We start from the raw sequence: 20090 nt of genomic DNA, 5'->3' as shown, positions 1-20090 counted from the left end.
CTGACTCCACCATCCCTGGCTGTACCATCCCTGACTCCACCATCCCTGACTCCACCACCCTTGGCTCCACCACCCCTGACTCCACCACCCCTGGCTCCACCATCCCTGACTCCACCATCCCTGGCTCTACCATCCCTGACTCCAGTGTCTCTAACTCCAATGTCCCTGACTCCACCATCCATGACTCCAGCATCTCTGACTCTATTGTCCTTGACTCCAGCCTTCCCATCTCCTTCAGCCACTGCAGCAGTTCCTGACATGGGTGTTTTCCTTGCTGGGATCATTTGCTCTGAGGGTAAGGGCGAAGCTGCCAGCCTGCCCTGAGGGCAGAACAGATCCCTTGGAACCTGAGTGTAGAGCTGGTGGTGCTGGGTCTGCAAGTGAGCCCTGCAACCTGAGCCTGGCCCAGAGATTAGCCTCTCAATCGCATCCTCACATAGGAACACATGCCATGCTGTAAGGCCACTTCTCTGAAATCACGGTCCCTGGGACTTGCCTCGCAGTGCTGTAGTCTCAGAGCCCTCTGCACACTTGGGACTGTTTAATCAAGATTGCTTAATTAATCATGGATCATTATTCTTTCTCCACTAGACTATAGTTAAAGGAGAGCATGAACCAAGTGCCCAGCACAGCACCTGCACATAGTAGGTGCTCTGTAATTAGCTGTTAGCTGGCAGGTAACTAGATGTCTCCAAAGGCTCTCCGATTTGTCAAGGAGCTTGGCCGGGGAAAGAGAAGGCCATGGACCTCTCAGAATTTGTGTGCAGAGCCGGGGTCTGTACATCCTGGGTGCCGTGACTGCTGGCTGACTACCTTCATGTGCCCCCCACCCCCCGACCTGAGCCTGTACCTGCCATGATGTTCTCCACCACGGAGACGAAGTAGGCAGGCTTGCTGAAGGTGGGAGGGTTGTCATTCTCATCCTGGAAGGAAAACAGACAGGTTGCAGGAGCCAAGGAGGCAGGTGGGCTGGCCGGATGTCTAAGGTGGGCACCAAGGAGTTAGGCTAGGCCAGGCTGGCACTAAAGAGCTCTGGCCTCTCTGTATAACCAGAGCCAGGTGAGGTGTCACAGGGAGTCAGGTAACCCTCTGGCAGGCTACAGTTCTAGGAGGTAGGACCAGCCCTGGGGAAACATGCAGGCCTCAGGAAGGGATGGGGAGGCCCAGGGAGAGGGAGTGTGCCGGCAGCAGCTGGGACTGCCAACAGCTGCCAGCTCCCCAGCCTCCCCGCTGGTCCTCCAGCTGAGCCCCAAGCTTACTCCAGCACTCACAGCCCCAGCTCCCACGCTGAGAATGCCCACTTGGACCCCTGTGTAGGTCCACCAGGATGATGACAAAAGCTTCTAAGACTCTACCCAAAGATACTGAAGTATGCAGGGGCAGGTCAGGGTCAGGGGGTTCCCAGAGCCCAAATTCTGGCCCTGGGCTGGCTGCAGGCAGGTACAGCTAGACTCCTCCTTGCACACAAGAACAACGACTCTTCCAGCCCCTGGGCCACCCCTGGCCCAGAGCCCCACCCCTGTCAGTTCTAAAGCAATAGCTCTTCTAGCCCAGCCTTCGCCAGTGGCCAGAGGACGGCGTTTGACTGAGGGGCTGAGCCTGGCAGGGTGGGGTGGGCAGCTTCTGCCTCCTCCTACGCATCACCCAACTCCTCCACACCGCGGTCCTTCCTCTTCAATTAGAAGAGGCTTTCCTGCCCTTTAATACTCTTATCCTCACTGGACAATAATTGCAATCCCCCAACAAGAATTCCTCCCTGCTTCCTTCTTGGAGGAAGCCTCCCCAGCCCACTTGACTCATGAACTTCTCCCCTTTCCCAAGAGTCCAGTGCAGAGCTCAGGAGTCAGGCTGAGTCCCGGCACTGTTGGGCAGTCTTTATGCTACAGTCTTCGGCAGTTCCTGTTTGTTTGCTAGTGCAAATAGGAGTTCCATGACAGGGCCTGGCTTCTCGTGGAACTGAGGGCTCTTAGAGGGAAAGGATCCTGTACAAAGCCCCCTTTGCTGGAGTCCCTGCTGACGGAGCAGCCATGAAAGATGGGGGCATGCTATCTGGCTGCACACCCCTTGGGACATCAGAGAATCTCAGCCTGCTAAGATTGTGGGTTCCCAGAAAGGAGTGATCCTCTCTTTCTCCAATCTGCCCCTTGGCTCTGGATGGCACCCTGGCTCACGCTGACCTGCCCGTCTCCCCAGATACCCAGTAGTCTCAGGATTCCCCTGATGTCCAATGCCCCAGCTGCATGCCTGGGCATCTTCCCTGTCCCTGGTGCGGGTGTGAGTGCCCCATATACTTATACATTTAAGCTTCTGCCTGGCTGCACGAAACGGTGCGGAGAATGTCAGTGACAGAGCATGAGGCAGAAACTTATTAGCGGTGATATTTCCCTGGATCTTGGCGCTGCATTTGCTATTAGTTCTAATTCAGCGGCTCGCTCTACAAAAGCTTATTGTCCCCTAATGGGAAATCTACAAACCAAGTTTGACTTCTTTATTAAAAACCAACAAGCAGTGGATGAAAAAGAATCACCTGGCCCCTCCGGCCCCTCCTCCTCCTGGAGCCCTGTGGTTTCCATCTGCCTGTCCCTCACCCCCAACCTGTGCAGGAAATGCTGCCATCCACGACTTCATTGCTGTGGGTTTTTAAATTCCAGTTGGGAGAAAATCCTTTTTGTGGAGGGAGGAGGCCGCTTAGTCGAGTGACAGCTACTTAAAAACCAGCCACATGCAAAATCAGCCTGAAGGCGGTGACCTTTTCAAGTGTGGTCCTCAGACACAAGTGACTGTGCCATCCAGAGGCCCTGCTTGAGAGATAATGTTCACTCACAGCAAGGTGGCACCTGTCTTTGTTGCCAGACTCTCCAGCTGCCCCAGGGTTAGGGTGGACTCCGAAGGGAAGTGCAGGGCCCCTGCTGGTCCCTGGGATGCCTTTGAGGGAATTTGAAAATGGGGTCCCTTCTACTAGGCCACTGTAGTTTCATGCCAAGGCACACCCTGGCTTGCCAAGTGCAAAGTGAGGTGGATTCTTACCCCCACCCACCTCCTCTGTGGTCTCAAGGAGGGAGGCTGCGGATCACACTTTTGTTTGCAGGGGCAAAAAGGGAGTTCAGTCCCTTCGCCTTCCTCTCTCTGTGTGCTCTGGTCCCTTTGAGGGGGGCTGAGGCACAACGAGATGCTCCGGTCCCTGCCTTAGCTGAGCTACAGGTTGGGACAGGTCTGGGGTTTGGGGCAGAGCTCAGGTTTCAAAATCCCATGAGGGTGGGTCTCTGAAGGCCTTGCTCCTCAAAGTGTGGTCCCCTGACCAGAAGCATCCACATCACCTGGGAGCTGGGAGGACACACAGAATCCTAGCCCTGCCTCAGACCCACTAAATAGGAATCTGCCTTTTAATGAAATCCCCAGGGAATTTCAGGGCCCAGGGAACTTTGAGAAGCTCTGGTCTCAGTCATATGTGGATAGGGATGACCAAGGTTCCAGGCCTGTGGCTGTGGTGGAAAGAATGTCAACATGGGAGTCATTCAGTCAGGGTTCAAGTCCCAGCTCTGCCAGTAAGGAAGAAAGGCGAAGAAAGGCACTGGTGACCCTGACCCTGGGTCCTCCTGGAGCCTCAGCCTCCCCATCTGTAAAGTGGGACTGAAAGGGACTGGGTCATGTGAAAGGACCTGGCACATTGCTGGAGCTCAGCACAGTTTAATTTCCATTTGGCTACTTAGGCCTGTCCAGCCCCGGGCTAGCCAGAACACTTAACTTATTTCCCTAGACCTCCCTTACTCTCACCCTCTCCAGCATCCACTCCCCAAAGCCTGAACAGCTCCCTCTCTGCCTCAGCCCACTCATGGGAACTCCCATTTGCACTAGTGACAGGCTGGGGCATGGGTGTGGCTGCTGTTATGCATGGCTGTCTTATTGGCTGTAATGACAGCCAACATTCCAGGTGCCAGGTGCCACCTGCACAATCCCATTTCATCCTCACAAAAATATCATGAGGCAGGTACCACGATTATCCCCATTTTGCAGAAGAGGATGTTGTTTCAGAGACCCAGGTCACATAGCAAGAGGGTAGCAGAGCCAGGTTTCAGACCCATATGCCTCCACAGCCACACCCCTCTTTCCACTTGGTGTCTTCTTGGGGAGTGGAGCAGGATACATGTTCACCTTCTCGTCCTACTGGGGGACTGCCTCCTTGTGCAGAGCAGCATCTGGCTGGTTGAAAGCAACGGGTGGGTTGGTCAGGGTTGTGAGTGTAGCTAGGATTAGAGGAGGCTTGGGGGCTGTGGTCAAGTCTGGGAAACTAAGGCCAGGTTTGGGTGATGTGGTCAGGGTTGGGCCATGGGGTAAAGAGTGCCAGCCCATGCTCATGACTGCCAGGGGATGCATTCTTGTTCCCTACCCTCAGTGTTTCTAGGTGGGAGGTTACAGGTTTGAGTCAGGTGGTTTTTGTTTTTGTTTTTTTATTTCCTCGAGATGCAGTTTTGCTCTTGTTGCCCAGGCTGGAGTGCAATGGCGCGATCTCGGCTCACTGCAACCTCTGCCTCCAGGGTTCAAATGATTCTCCTGCCTCAGCCCCCTGAGTAACTGGGATGACAGGCACCCGCCACCACATCCGTCTAATTTTTGTATTTTTAGTAGAGACGGAGTTTCACCATGTTGGCCAGGCTAGTCTCGAACTCCTGACCTTGTGATCACCTTAGCCTCCCAAAGTACTGGGGATTATAGGCATGAGCCACTGCGCCTGGCCCAGGCCAGTTTTAAGGCTTCTGAAGATCTCCTGGTCCCTGTCCTCCTTCCCCAGACACTCCCTGAAGCCTGAGGTGCCAGGCATAAAGACTCCCGAAGCAAGGCCCCAACTCTCTGCCCTTCCCTTTGCTATCCTGGTTCTGTAGAGCCTCACTCTCCTGGCCACCCCTAAATGCTGCTCCCACGTGGCCATCTGGGAGGCTCCCCCGTCAGGCATCACACTGACTTTCCCATCATTCCAGCTCCATCCTATTCAGCAAGCAAATAGGGGCCCTGGCCCAGACAAGAGCCTTTCCACTTGGGAGCTGGCCCTGGAGCTTCAGCCTCAAGTTGAGAAGAAAGAGCTTGTTAAGGCCCGGTGTGGGGCAGTGGCAGAGGCTGCTGGTGAAGCTGGCTGTGACAGGAAGGCTCTCCAGCATGCCTGCTCCAGGGGGAAGATTTTCCTGAGCTTATGTCAAATCACAGCGCATCTCCGAACCTGACAATCTGATCTAATCCTCCCGGAGCCGATAATGCACTAACTCTTCCATCTACACGCATTCGCTGTCTCCCACAGATGGGGAGCGGGCAGGCAGTGTGTGCACAGGTGTGTGCGGGGAGGTCTCCATGCGGAGGGGCCCATTGATCCTACTGTCATACCACACTCTGCATCCCGGTGTGGCATGGGGCAAATGAACCAGCGTGGAGATGGATCCAGCAACTGATAATTTCAGACACAGAAAGCACTAAGGTGTGCTTGATATTCATGTCAGACAAACTGTGGCTTGGTTTCAGACCCCTTTAGATCTTCAGAGGAGTGGAAAAGGGAAGAAAAAAAAAGAAGAGTGGGATAGGGAGAGAGAGCGAAGGGAGAAGATGACCTTCCAGTAATTCTCCTGTTCTTCACAGAACGCAGCCATAAATGAAGGAAGCCCACAACATTTCCTCCTCACCTGACTCCCAGCTCCTGGAAGGGCAAGGACAGTGGCCCTGGGTACTTACAAATACCTCGATGGTGACAGGGACGGTGCTGTTGAGAGGGGGGTTGCCAGCATCCTTGGCCATGACTGTCAGATAAATCAGCCCATTGGATATCTGTTCATAATCCAGGGGGCGACTGACGCTGATCACTGAAATGACAGAAACAGGCCAGATCCCTCTGTAAGCAGACTTGAGATGCCCGTCCAGCCAGGGGTCCCCTTTGGGCAAAGAAGGTATGGCTGGCATGGCCCAGGCCAGCTCTGGCTTGTTTTCTGAACACCTGGAACCTCACCATCTCGACTGAGGTTTCCTGACTGCCTAAAGTGTGTCAGACCCTGTGTGGAGCCCATGAGATGATAGCCGGTTTGGTGGTAATGTAAGCCCCACTTTTACAGATGAAGAAACCACGCTCAGAGACGTTCAGTAACTTGCCCAAGGTCACACAGCTCTCAACTTAATAGAATGGGGAGATGAGCCCAGGTTTGGCTGAATCCAGAACCCAGGCTCTTTCTTAGTCGGCACTCCTGCCTGCTTGTCTGTCTGTCTGTCTCACTCACTCATCCGGCACTTGATGGATTCTCCCCCATCAGTCTGGAAGCTGCTCGGAGGACAGGGTCATGCCTCGGGCTCTGTAGCCCTCCCTGTGACTACCCCTCTCTCCAGGTAAGCACAGACTTCCCCAGTTGTTGCCCAGCATTGGGGATGCCAGGGAGGACCAGGCAGTGGGGTGCAGAAGGCAGGACCCTCCTCGGTCTCCTCTAGCCCTATTTCTCTAATCTTCTTCCCTCCCTTCTCCTTTATTTATTTTTATTTATGAAGTTTTCTTTGCAGAAGCAGAGTCTGGCTGTGTTGCCTAGGCTGGTCTCGAACTTCTGCTTCAAGCAATCTTCCCGCATTGGCCTCCCCAAGTGCTACGATTACAGGCGTGAGCCAACTGCCCCTGGCGTCTCTCTCTCTCTTCTCTTCCCTCCATTTCCTCCCCACTTTATGCTATGGGTTCTTCATGCCCATCCAGTCACCTACTCTGGGCACTGTTTAGACCCTATGGGGAGGTATTCAGGGTTAGGTGCTGCAGACCTTACCTTCAACAGAAGTCTGTTTAGAGGTGGGTGAAGAACCCTAATGCCAAAGGCAGACCTAGGCTGAGAGGCAGGATCTGCAGGGAGCTAAGATAGATGCCTCTGCCCTGAAATATCCCCACCACTGCACATGCCTGAAGTCTCTCCATTAGTACTTGTTTGTGCTAAGCCATTGATTCTCAACTGGGGAGGGAAGGCATATTGGCTTGGGAGTGGGGGGCATGGGAGGTCTTAGAAGGCATTACAACAATATTAAATTACAACTTTCTATTTGGAAAAGGGAAACAAGATTATTGCTTCAGTAATATAAAATCTAAGGGGGATTCTTCTACTTGAGAGGAGGATGAGGTATGGGGCAGGCAGAAGCATGGAACTTTTAAGTTTTTGAAAGAGGGATGGGCCGGGCACGGCCGGATGGCTTGAGGTCAGGAGTTCAAGACCAGCCTGGCCAGCATTAGCAAAATCCCATCTCTACTAAAAATACAAAAATTAGCTGGGTGTGGTGGCACGCCTGTAATCCCAGCTACTCAGGAGGCTGAGGCAGGAGAATCACACGAACCCAGGAGGCAGAGGTGGAGGTTGCAATGAGCTGAGATAGAGCCACTGCACTCCAGCCTGGGTGACAGAGTAAAACGCTGTCAAAAAAATAAAAAAGAAAGAAAGAAAAAGAAAGAAAGAAAAGAAAGAAAGAAAGAAAAAAGAAAGAAAAAGAAAGAAAGAAAGAAAGAGAGAGAAAGAAAGAAAGAAGGAAAGAAGATTTCATAAAGAATACAGTTTGTTTTCTTTGTTTTTTTTTTTTTTGAGACGGAGTCTCACTCTGTCGCCAGGTTGGAGTACAGTGGCGAGACCTGGGCTCACTGCAACCTCTGCCTCCCAGGTTCAAGTGATTCTCCTGCCTCAGCCTCCCAAGTAGCTGGGATTACAGGTGCACACCACCACGCCTGGCCAAGTTTTGTAATTTTAGTAGAGACAGGGTTTCGCCATGTTGGCCAGGCTGGTCTCGAACTTCTGACCTCAATTGATCTACTGGCCTTGGCCTCCCAAAGTGCTGAGATTACTAGGCCTGAGCCACTGCGCTGGTCAGAACTGCAGTTTCTACAATGGCATTTCTCTGAACTAACTGTGGGGCAGTGGGAGGAGTGAGCACTGGACCCAGAGTCATTCAATACACATTGATCCCTTCTGCCCTGGGGGCACCTAACCCTGGCTCCAGGAATCAGAGAAGCTTCCCATAGGAAGAAGTGTTAAATGAGCCCTTAAAGCTAGCCAGGGGCTACACACTGGACAGCCAAAGGGAGGCGGGACCAAGGGAAAAGGAGGAAGGGCTTTCCTGGCAAAAGGAACACACTTTGCAAAGATATGGGAGTGAACACCAGTAAGGGGAGACAAGTGTCAAAGTGTTCGAAGAGGCTGGACTCTGGTGGGGGAAGGGCTGCTGAGAGTTGAGGCTTGCAAGGCAACCAAGGGCCAGACCACACAGGGACTTGGTGCCAAGCTCAGCAGCTTTGCTGGGTGAGCTCAGGCAAGTTGCTCCCTGTCTCTGGGCCTTAGCTGCCTCGTCTGAAAAACAAAGTAGTCTCTCTTGGGATCTTGGAGCTTGAGATTGCTGCTGCTACTTCCTGCCAGGGCTCCAGGGATGGGGACCCACAGCAGGCAGCAGGGCATGGTGCAGAGTGCCTGGCCCCACAGGGCCGCCCAAAGGGTAGGGAGGCTTGGCTAACGAGCTGCCATCCCACAGACCTGCCCGCAGCCTTGGTAAGAAACAGAGAGCCCCAGAGATTCTGTTACCATCACACTTCTGGCCAGATTGGAGGGCTGGCCATGGCCTGAGAACCAGAGAGAGATCCCGCTGATGAGAGACACAGATGTTGATCCTACGGAAGGGCGACTCAGGCCACATCCTGCTCCAGCCCCAGGTGCTCGGGGCAGCTTCCTGAGTAGCCCAGGGTGTCAGGGAGACATGGGGTGCCCACCCCACCCGCACAAGGGAGGTGTGAGTGCAGAGAGCCCCCCAGCCCCCCTCCTGGCTGGGCCCATAGTTCTGCCCCACACCTACCTCCATAGCCCTCGTACAGGCTGATGTCAAAGTAGCTGCCAAAGGCAGACGCACTGACAATGCTGTAGGTGATCTGGTTGTTGGGAGGGGAGTCTTCATCTGTTGCCTGGAAGGAAGAGGGCAGACAAGAGCTGTGAGCCGGCAGGAGGCTGGGGACCAGAAGAGGGTGGGCAGCTGGGAGGGAGGGGAAGGCTGACCCTGCTGACAGCTCCTTTTTTGGGTGATCCAGCCTTGGGTCTTGTCCTGGCCCAGGACCCCAGGAGGCACCCCTTGTGCTTCAACTAGAGGCCGCACTCTGGCTCCCAGCAGACGCCCTGCTCCCCTCCATGTGCTGCCTGTGGAGACAGCCTGGGGAATCTAGAGGGCAGGAAGGATGCCCAGGAAGAATGCGGAGGCCCGGCCTTCCCAGAGGCTGAGACACAATTACTTCCCACCCCCAACCCCAGCTGGAACACCCCCACCTGCAGGCGCCCTCCCTGACTCCTGGACCCGGTTAGGGCCCTTGGGTCCCCTTATCTCATTGGTCCCCTTACACCCAGTGGTAATTTCTTATCTAATTTCTGCCTCCCTCGCTTAGACCATCAGTTTCACGTGAGCAGGAACCTTGTTTCTGGATTGCTGCTGCATACCTACAGGCCAACCCAGTGTTTGGCCACAGTGGGTGTCTAATCCATGCATATTGCAGGAAAGCAAGGAGAAAAGAAGGCCCCTGGAGTGGGGCCAGGGATCCCTCTTCCCCTTGACTGTCTTCTCTGAGCTTCTTTCCAGGTCATCCCTCACTCTAGAGCCTCCAGTGGTCCCCATCACTCGGGGTATACCTGGAGCTGAGCAGGGAGGGCGCGGCAGGACAGGGTTGTATGGGGGGCCATGGCCAGGCTGGGCGGGCACATGGTCTGTTCTTCTAGGTATCCCCTGTGCCCACCCTTCCAGCCTTGCCTTCATCCCTGCCTGCTTCGAAAACAAGTTCCAAATGGAGGCTCTGGGTCCCACCCCTTTGGGTAGGCAGCATGGGGAAGGGGGGACATTTAAAAGTCTCTGGTTAAAGGTCACTGAAGCCGAGTAGGGACTTGTTGCAGGAAGCACTTGGAGAACAGCATTCCAGGACTAGACCTGGCTCTGATGCTGTACTATGTCTTCGTGGGCAAGCGTCTCCTGTACTAACTATGTCTTCATGGGCAAGCGTCTCCTGTACTAACTATGTCTTCGTGGGCAAGCGTCTCCCCTCCGGGTTCCCCTTCTGTAAAATGGGGTTGCACTCCATGGTCTCTGTAGCTCCTTCCAGCTGCAGCACTTCCTGATTCTAGTCAGTCATTAAAGGGCTTGGAGGGGGTCCTGACACAAGGAAGTGCTCCCCACTCAATGCCCTTGCTAAAGGAGATGGCGGTGGATGGGTGGGGAGGGAGATCTTTTGCTAATTCTGACCTAATATTTAAGCTGAGACATATAAAGCCCCACTTGGTACCAAGGACATGAGGTGTTGCTCAGAGAAGGCCCAACACAGACCAAGAATTTGACTCTCAAATCTGTGCAGCATTCTTTGTGGATGGGAGGTCAGCCCCTCTTGTAGTGGGTTCCCGAGGGGTTGGTCAAGAAGAAAGCACAGGCTAGGCACGGTGGCTCATGCCTGCAGTCCCAGCTGCTAAGAAGGCAGAGATAGGAGGATTGCTTGAGCCCAGGAGTTTGGGGCTGTAATGAACTCTGATTGTACCACTGCACTCCAGCCTGGGTGAAAGAGTGAGACCCTGTCTCAAAACAACAAAAAACAAAAAAGAAGCAAGCAAGCAAGTACAGGGGGAAGGGTAAGATGAATGGCAGGAGTGCAGGGCTCCCTGGCACCTTACCCGGAGCCGCACCAGCTGTGTGACCGAAGGCTCGTTCTCCCGCAGAGCACCCACATAAGCATCTTTCTGGAAGGTGGGCACGTTGTCGTTGACATCCAACACATTGATCCTGACCCGGCCTGTGGTCTCCTCGCCGCCCCCGTCCCGGGCAATGATCGTCAGGGTGAAGCGCTGGATGAGCTCATAGTCCAGCCTGGCAATCAGCATGATGAGTCCCGTGTCCTTGTCCAGCGAGAACCTGTGCCAGGCCGGGAGGATGGAGGGAGGGAACACCGTGGTTTAAAACAGGCTTGATGGGGCCGGCATTTCCCAGCCTGTCCTTGCCCAGAGTGACAAACAGAAATAAATGAAGTCTGAAATCTGCCTTCCCTTTCACTTGCCCTGAGAAGAGCTGCTATTTCTAAAGGCGGTGGGTGGGGGCAGGGATCAGGATCACAGGAGGTGGGCAGGAGGAGTCGCCTGATTTAAGCAAGGAGGAAACCCAGGCAGAACGACCCTCCTGCTGTGAACAGGAGTTCCTACCTATTGCAGAAATTTAGATGCACCAGCATGCTAGGAATGGGCAGAAAGCAGCTGGTGAAGGGCAGGGTGGTTGGTCCTCTTTTGGGAGCTGCCCCTTGACTTTGAGGAGATGAGCCTTGAGCGGGAAGTTGGTAGACATCTCCTGCGTAGTAGAAAGGTACGGCAAGACAACTCCTCCAACTATATCCTCTACATGCCCCCTCAGGAGCCTCATCTGGGACGTCAGTTGACATCTGTGTGCTCTGACCACAGCTGCCAACCACCAAGCCTGGAAGGTTCTGGCTCGGAGTGAGGAAAGTTTCAGGCCCAGAAGACGGGAAGAGGTGAGACCATCCAAGATGACCAGGATAAGGCTACATGAACATGGGTCCCCTAGGGAAAGGGTTCCCTGTGCACTTAGCCGTGTTGGTGCCTTCCTCCCATTTGAGGCCCCCATCACTGAGTGATAGAGAATGGCCAGATGCCCCTAACAATCTCCTTGTCTCTTCTTCTTTTTTGAGACAGGGTTTCACTCTGTCACCCAGGCTGGAGTACAGTGGCACAATCTCAGCTCATTGCAACCTCTGCCTCCTAGGTTCAAACCAGTCTCCTGCCTCAGCCTCCCAAGTAGCTGGGACTACAGGCACCTGCCACCATGCCTGGCTAATTTTTGTATTTTTAGTAGAGATAGGGTTTCATCATGTTGGCCAGGCTGGTCTTGAACTCCTGACATCAGGTAATCCACCCGCCTCGGCCTCCCAAACTGCTGGGATTACAGGCATGAGCCACTGCATCCAGCTTCTTCCCCATCTTTTCTTGATCCTTCTCACAGATAGTCGGGGTCAGTCATTCAAGTTGACACCCACCGCCTCACTCATTCCACCGGGTTTCCCAGTGCATCAGACACGTGGTCTTTGAGCATGTTAAAAGTGAGAGGGGGCTGGGTGCAGTGGCTCGTGCCTGTAATCCCAGCATTTGGGAGGCCGAGGTGGGTGGATCACCTGAGGTCAGGAGTTCGAGACCAGCCTGGCCAACGTGGTGAAATCCCATCTCTACTAAAAATACAACAATTAGCCAGGTGTGGTGGTGGGTGCCTGTAATCCCAGCTACTCAGGAGGCTGAAGCAGGAGAATTGCTTGAACCTAGGAGGGGGAGGTTGCAGTGAGCCGAGATCGTGCCATAAAACTCCAGTCTGGGCAACAGAGCGAGACTCTGTTTCAAAAAAAAAAAAAGTGAGAAGGCTGCCCTTTGGCTTGGATTAATTGAAGACAAGGCCCAAAACCAAGCCAGGACCATGTTACCATGAGGAGTGACGGGGCAAGGCTGGCATGTGTCAGGCAGGGAGGCGAGCAACCTGCCTATGGGCTGCTGCACATTGAGAGCCCTCCTGGGGCAGGCTGTGTAGCCTAGTGGTGAAGGTCACATGCAGAAGCCTGACCACGGCACTTACAGCTGTGTGACTTTGGACAAGTGACTTAGCCTCTCTGTGTTGCACTTTCCTCACCTGTAAAGTGGGGATGATAAAAGTGCCTAGCACTGAGTTCCTCTGTCATTTCACTGAGAGGATGACTTGAGACAATGCGTGTGAAGCCCTTGGCCGTGATGAGCCTGACACGTAGTTGCTGCAGCTGGCGGTGGTGGTGATGGTGGTGGTATGCAGTCGCTAGTACTTCAAAGCCTCTCAGAGACACAATGGATCCATTCCCAAAGCTAAAGGCTATCTTTTGAGGGTCAGATAAGCTGTGCCTCAGAGAGGTGAGGAGACTTGACCAAGGCTGTGCCACAATCAGGGTCAAACCAGCCACAGTGCCCATGGGCTCCAACTTCCAGTCCAGTGCTCTAGCCACAGGGCCCAGCACCTCCCTCCCTGGGCACTGAAAAGTTCCCAGATCTCATGAGTCTGGGGAGGGCCAAGGACCACCGCGGAGGGGCCTGAGGGACTGTGGGCAGAGTCTCACCTGTCTGGGTCATCACTGAAGAAATAGTTGACTTCCCCAAAGGTGCCTGCATCATTGTCTGTTGCCTGCAACGGTGAGAACAAGAAGTCATTACTGCCAGGCCCAGCTGAGGTTTCAGGTCCACAAGAAATCCGTATTCCTCTCACATGTCTCCTTTGGCCCAGGTGGAATTTTCTAGAACCATGCTGTTCAGTAAGGAGGCCACAGGCTGCTACTGGCTGTTTAAATTTATATTGGAAGGCGCAGTTCTACAGGACTGGTCTACCAGGCATCTCTAACTGAGTGAAGCCACCCCTCCTGGGCTCATGGGGGCTCATGTCCCCTCCAGGCGGGGCCAGCTTCTTCTCTGCAGATGCTCAGAGAGCTTGGGAGAGAGACCCTGGACCTGTGGCCTGGGATCACAGCCTGTGGTTTTGAGAGTATCACAAACGAAGGTGGGTGTCAGCCATCTGGTGGGTTCTTCTGGTTTTTCTCCCACAGTCCTTAAAGCCTCCAAGTCAGATGTGCTAGCCATTGGGGGAAGCCCTCTGGTCCCTTCCTTCTTTGACCCTGGAAATTCTTTCAAATCCATTGCATGCATAAGGCAGACCTATCTGCCCAGTGGCCTTCACTTTTAGAAACACTCTGCCACCCTCTCCACCTGTCTCCTCTGGCTCCTCTCTCTGCTTGCACAAAAGGCCGGACTGGGAACTGCCTGCCTGTCCCTGACCACAGGGACTGCCCTGGGAATGGCTCTTGACCACAGCTGGGTCCATCAGAATCCTCTGGGGACTCTTCCTATTGCGTTGCTGGGGATAAAAGCTTTCCTCAGAAAGTTAGGCAGGGGCGACATGAACTGAGAGCTGCTGCATGTTTGGGGAGGATGAAGATGCACCCAGACCTCAGGAGAGCTAGGAGAAGAGAAGGCCAAATTCTGGTAGTTTTAGAATCCTGAATCTGATCTGACATCCCTTCCCCACCCTTGATTTGGTTTGTGAGTTCACTGAGATCACTCTCTCTCTTTTTTTTTTTTTTTTAAGAAATGGGTCTCTCTATGTTGCCCAGGTTGGCCTCCAACTGCTGGGCTCAAGGGATCCTCCCACTGTGGCCTCCTGAGTAGCTGGGACTATAGGGATCAGCTGCTGTGCCTGGCTAATTGAGACCTCTTTTAACTGGGCTGGTCCAGGCTGGCATCACTTATGGTCAAAAGAGATAGACAGGAGAGAGGCCAGCCTTATACTGATGACAAGGACAATGATGGTGGCAGCCTGCATGGCTGTCATACCTTTTACATTTTCAAAGAACATCCAGGTTTACTATGGCTTCGTTTTCCCCTCACAGCTGTCCATGTGGTAGGGAGACAGACATTTCCACCTGTCTCATAGGTCACACAATGGAGGCTCAGACCTCAGTGAGGCCTGGTGAAAGCCTGCTGCCAGTCTGGCTTAGGAGCAGGTCAGAAGCAGAGTGGGACAGAAACTGGCCTCTCCACCCCCACCTGGTGTTCATTCTCTGTGGCCATCCCAGTGAGGCCCTACTCCATCTCCCCCGACCTGAAGTTCTAGTAGGGGTTTGGCTTTTGTGGCTGGGAACATTGGCTTCTATATTGTCCCTGACATGGTTCTAATCCACAGCGCAGGCTAAATGACATCATTTGTTCATTCAGTAGTTACTTATGAAACACATAATCCATGCAAAGTGCTGTTCTAGATGTGACCTCTGCTTTCTTCCCAGGCCACTGCCCTAGAGCTGGGCAAACTGCTGCCTGCCACCAGATGCCCATAGGGAAAGGCCGCAGACTGACTTTGGGGTCCACTTGCATCTGCTTTGTATTTAAGGTGTCTCTATAAGATTGTAAGTGGATAAAGCCCTCACGGCTAAAAGTATGTTTTGATCCCTTTGTGCTCAATATTTTTTGAGGTTCCTTTGAAAGTTCCTGGATTCTATGAAATCCAGTAAATTCTATGTTCTTTATGATAAGCCTGAATTTTCAAGGAAAAGCTAATTTGTGTTTAGTATCTTCAGTTCAGGAAGGCAGATAAGTGAAAAATATATTTCTATCCCAAATGAATGAAATGAAAAAAAGTTTATACCCAAAGGGTTAAGATCTTAGTTATCCAGAAAACTTGGCTATACAGAAAGATGCCATTTCTGGGGGCTCTGGGCTGCCAGCTTGTATAGGACTGCCTCTTGTGCCGGATTTCCACTCAATATCCCCACAGCTTATGCTCCTACAGACTGTGCAGACCTCTGTCCCCACCACCATCCCACCCAGGCTCAGAGCTCCTCACAGGTTCTCAGGGGGTGTGTGCTGAACAAGTGAAAGGAAGGCACTGAGCCATGTCACCACCCTCCAACCCAGGACTGGCTCCCAGACAGGGCCTCTCCCATTGCCTGCACCATTCCTCACAACAACAGCAGCCACTGCTGGCTCCTGCACGCCTTCTACCTACAACCCCTTCACCCTCACAACAGCCCTGTGAGGTAGGTACTATTATCAGCACCACCTCCAATTTACAGATGGGGAAACTGAGGCATCGAGACAGTACATAGTTCACTCAAGGCTTCACAGCTAGAGAAAGAACAGTGCTGGATTTGAATCCTGTGCCACCTAGCCATGCCCTTGCCCTCCATCAGTTATTGCCTCTGAGCCAAGACGGGTGCTTGTTCTCAGAAGGAAGGGAGCCTGGTTATTCCAGGCAAGAGGAGACCACACTGCCCAAAGCAACCCCAGATTCATCCTCACTTTACAGGGACGGAGGAGAAGGGGAGCGGGAGGAATCCCAAAGCCCTTCCCACCCCCAGGTTCCACTGACAATCATGGTCATCAATGCATGGTCTTGTTGGACTGTTATAACTGCAGCTTGGTCTCGGGAAGATCTGACTGCCATGTCATTGAGTCCCTTGGCGAGGGGTCACTGTGGTGTGGAGACCTCAGTTCCAGGTCACTGTGTGATCAAACCATACCTCCTTGGCCCCCATCATTTGCCTTTGTCAAAGGAAAAGGGTTTGGGGAAGGACGAGGGCAGAGAAGGCACCTGTGGTGCTCACTGCGCAGCACAGACAGTGCCTGGCATGCAGTAGATGCTTCTTAAATGCCTGAAAAATGAATAAGAAGGGGGTGGTGCAGAGAAAATAGGGAAGCGGCAGAGAGACTGGGGTGAAGATAAAGAAGGCAGGACTCAGAAGAAAGGGGACAGAAGAGAAGCAAATGGTAGAAGGAAAAGGGAAAGGGAAGTAGAGGAGAAACAGCAGGCTAGGAGGCGGAGGACAGCAGCTGAGAAACAGAAAGTGGGGTGTGCAGGAAGGGAGGGGCCTGGGTCATGGGGGGCGTGCTGCTCCTGGAGAAGGTCACATCTGAGACCTGGCGATGAGCCCTTCAGATCTGGGTGCCCCACAAAATTGCTCTGGATTGTCAGGACGGGAAGGATGTGTGAGGTGCCTGCATCCCATCCCCTTCCCCCTGGGGCCTGGAGCCGCTGAGGCCCAGGGAAATTAGGTGATGAGCCCCAGGAGACAGGACTGGACTGCTTAGAGCAGAAGCTGGCTTCACACCCCCAACCCTTGCAAGGCTTGCCCTCCCCTGCCCACGTTGAACTGGGCACAGCCATGGCTCCCATGGTGACCCTTGTCCCCAGGGCCTCTCACTGCCCGCCCAGGCTGCCGATGCTGACCACGGAAGATTTGTGAGTCCTTCAGTGCCACCACCCTAATGACCGTGTGAAATATGTATGCCTGGGTGAGGAGGAGAGGGAGAGCTTTCATTTTTCAAGTGTAGGAAGCCGAACTAGATGAAAAGCTGCTCCTTGCCCCTGCCAGGGTGAAGGCAGCAGCACTGACCTTGGGCCTTGTTGGGTGTGGGGCCAGCGCCAGGCTGCAGCAGGGCCTGTCAGGGGCCCTGGGCCCGGGAGGAGGTGGTAGATCAGCGCTCGAAGGAAAACCCCTCCCCTCCTACACACCTTGTCGGCCCTGAATGTCTAGCCTCATTTCTGACCCAGACTGGAGCACGTGCAGCTCCCAGGACCTGGCTCTGACCCCTCCACTTGGACGGCGTCCCTCCCTCTCCTGTCTGGCTCACACTCTTCTGCCCTCCCTGACCCCCAAGGCAAAGTTAGGGATCCTCCCTGCACTCACTCAGCATTCCCAGCCCTGATCACACTGAGGCACTGAAGCTGAGGCTAACGCATGTCTCCTCCAACCAGGACGTGGCTCCCAGAAGGCAGCGTGGGGTCATGGGGTCCACATGTGCCCAGGGCCTAGTACAGGGCCCGGACATAAAGGCAGCTCAGGAAAGGTAAGTCTGTCTCTGTCACCTATAACTACAACTACATCCACGTTCTCATGACACATACCAATGTATGAATTTAATTTTGACCAGATCTCCACAGGTAAGTACTGTTATTACCTCCCACCCACTTTTGCAAGTGAGGAAACAGAGGCGCAGTGGTGTTAAGTGACTGTTTGTCATGGCACCTTTTAAACAATCTCCTCCCAAGCCAGACTTGTTTGTGGCTTACCAACTAAAAGTCCAACAGACAAATGAAGTGGCAGACAGACCGTGACCCTTGGGGCCCATTTTAGGAAGGAGGGTTTGAGGAGTGCCAAGGGCCTAAGTATAGAGAACAAAATTTCCTCTTCCTGCTACAAACACCCCCTTCCCTGCGATGTTCTAGGAATAAGCACGTCTGTCTCCTTGCAGAGTAACTTCCAGGGTCTCACAGGCCAGCCAGATGGCGACAGGGATCGGGGAAGGGGATGGCCCAGCTGGCCACTTTCATATTGTACCTAAGAAATGCCAAATCAAAGGCGAGGCATGGTGGCTCATGCCTGTAATCCCAGCACTTTGGTTTGGGAGGCTGAGGCGGATGGGTCACTTGAGGTCAGGAGTTCAAGACCAGCCTGGTCAACATGGTGAAACCCCATCTCTATTAAAAATAGAAAAATTAGCCGGTCATGGTGGCAGTTGCCTGTAGTCCCAGCTACTCAGGAGGCTGAGGCAGGAGAATCGCTTGAACCTGGGAAGCGGAGGTTGCAGTGAACCGAAATTGCACCACTGCACTCCAGCCTGGGTGACAGAGTGAGACCCTGTCAAAAAAAGGAAAAAAAAAAAAGATGCCAAACCAAGGCTCCAGGTGAGCACCTCAACTGTGCTCCAGGCTCCTCCCTCTGGCGCCTCTGTGTCTCCATTGCCATCTAATGGCTCCCCCCAGCTCTGGCTGGCACTCAGAGGTACACACTAGTGCATTTTACTACTTGTCAAGGTTCTCATAAGAGGCCCAGGGGCAAAAAGTCAAAGTCAGTAGCTAAAATTATTGTCCTTCTCTGTTCAAAATCCTTCAATGGCTCCCTATGATCGGCTGAATTAATTTCAGACCCTAGTGTCAAGGTTGTCCACAGTCTGGCTGGGCTTAGTGTTCTTGTATCTACCTTTTCCCTGGTGCACCCCAGACTGTTCTCTCATTGCTAGTTCCTCTATCCTTTTATTCTGTAACTGCCTTCCAAACTCTGATCCACCCCCGAGGCCCATCCCAAATGCCCCTCTCCTTGAGTCCCTAACCATTCATCGGTCTTGACCCAGGAGCCCCTGCTCATCCCTCTCTTGGAACACCCGGCAGAATCTGCCATTCCTGAAAACTGTCTGTGTGTGCCCCCCTTTCCTCCCTGTGAAGGAGAGAAGTTTGTATCTAACTCAGTTTTGATACAGGGCTCAACGTCTCTGCCCAGTTTAGTAGAAGGTTGATTTCCATTGCCAGCCATGGAGGGTCAGCATTACCTTCCTTCTGTGGGGCTGGTACCCCCTGATCAGACACCGTGGGGGCAGCAAGCAGCGACAGAGGGTTTGCCAGATTGCTTGGGGCCAGGTGGGGTTTATAGAGCACCTCCAATGCCCTGGCCCCTGCTCAGGCTCCCTATTGCCCCCGCCCCGCCCAAAAGGAGACAGGCACAGAGGATGTGCAGGGGCAGCTGAAGATGCCCGGTACACTGCTGAAGGCACCTTCATGAAAACAGTGACCAGACATTTGTTCAGTCACATGTTTAGTAAATTTTTTTTTTTGAGACGTAGTCTCACTCTGTCACCCAGGCTGGAGAGCAATGGCGTGATCTCGGCTCACTGCAACCTCCACCTCCTGGGTTCAAGCAATTCTCCTGCCTCAGCCTCCTGAGTAGCTGGGATGACAGGTGTGTGCCATCACGCCCGGCTAATTTTTGTATTTTTAGTAGAGACAGGGTTTCACCATGTTGGTCAGGCTGGTCTCGAACTCCTGACCTTGTGATCCGCCTGCCTTGGCCTCCCAAAATGCTAGGATTACAGGCATGAGCCACTGCGCCCGACCTAGTAATATTTTTTTTTGAAATTTTCCAATGTGCTGGCTGCTGTGCCCAACACTGAAGTCACATCCTAAGCATGACAACCTGGACTGCCACTTAAAATCAGAATGTGGAGGCCAGGCACCGTGGCTCATGCCTGTAATCCGAGCACTTTGGGAGGCCAGGACAGGCAGATAACCTGAGGTCGAGAGATCAAAACCATCCTGGCCAACATGGTGAAACCCTGTCTCTCCTAAAAATACAAAAATTAGCCGGGCATGGTGGCACGCACTTGTAATCCCAGCTACTCGGGAGGCTGAGGCTGGAGAATCCCTTGAACCTGGGAGGCGGAGGTGGCAGTGAGCCAAGATGGCACCATTGCATTTCAACCTAGGACAGAGTGGGACTCGTCTCACAAAAAAAAAAAAAAAAAAAAAAAGTCGGAATGGGGAGACAGAGCACCAAGGGGAGAAATAACTAAGTAATATAATTCCAGGCAGTGGTAAGAACTACGAGGAAAACAAGGCTGAAAGTGGGCTTGAAGGTCACTGAGGCTGCTGGCTTAGATAGATTCATCCTGGAGAAGCTGTCTTTGGGCAGATGTATGTCAGTCTATGGGCCAGTCATCGCCTGGGCACCAAGGAGTCCAGGTAGCTCCTGGAGAGAGCTGGGC

The 20090-nt window shown here is 53.3% G+C and overlaps 1 protein-coding gene across 1 annotated transcript in view; it reads right to left on the bottom strand.

Annotated features, from left to right (window-relative positions):
- CDH23 (cadherin-related 23) overlaps positions 1-20090 on the bottom strand; it is a 296198-nt gene that overhangs the window by 44094 nt on the left and 232014 nt on the right. The window contains 5 exon segments of the mRNA XM_011927642.1: positions 851-923; positions 5716-5843; positions 8830-8935; positions 10671-10908; positions 13130-13194. Coding sequence (XP_011783032.1) covers positions 851-923; positions 5716-5843; positions 8830-8935; positions 10671-10908; positions 13130-13194 — 610 coding nt within the window.

The sequence above is a fragment of the Colobus angolensis genome, unplaced genomic scaffold (assembly GCF_000951035.1).
Source record: "Colobus angolensis palliatus isolate OR3802 unplaced genomic scaffold, Cang.pa_1.0 Scaffold12, whole genome shotgun sequence".
NCBI lineage: Eukaryota > Metazoa > Chordata > Mammalia > Primates > Cercopithecidae > Colobus > Colobus angolensis.
Note: the sequence above shows the minus strand (reverse complement) of the source record. Positions and strands in the feature narration are given on the sequence as shown.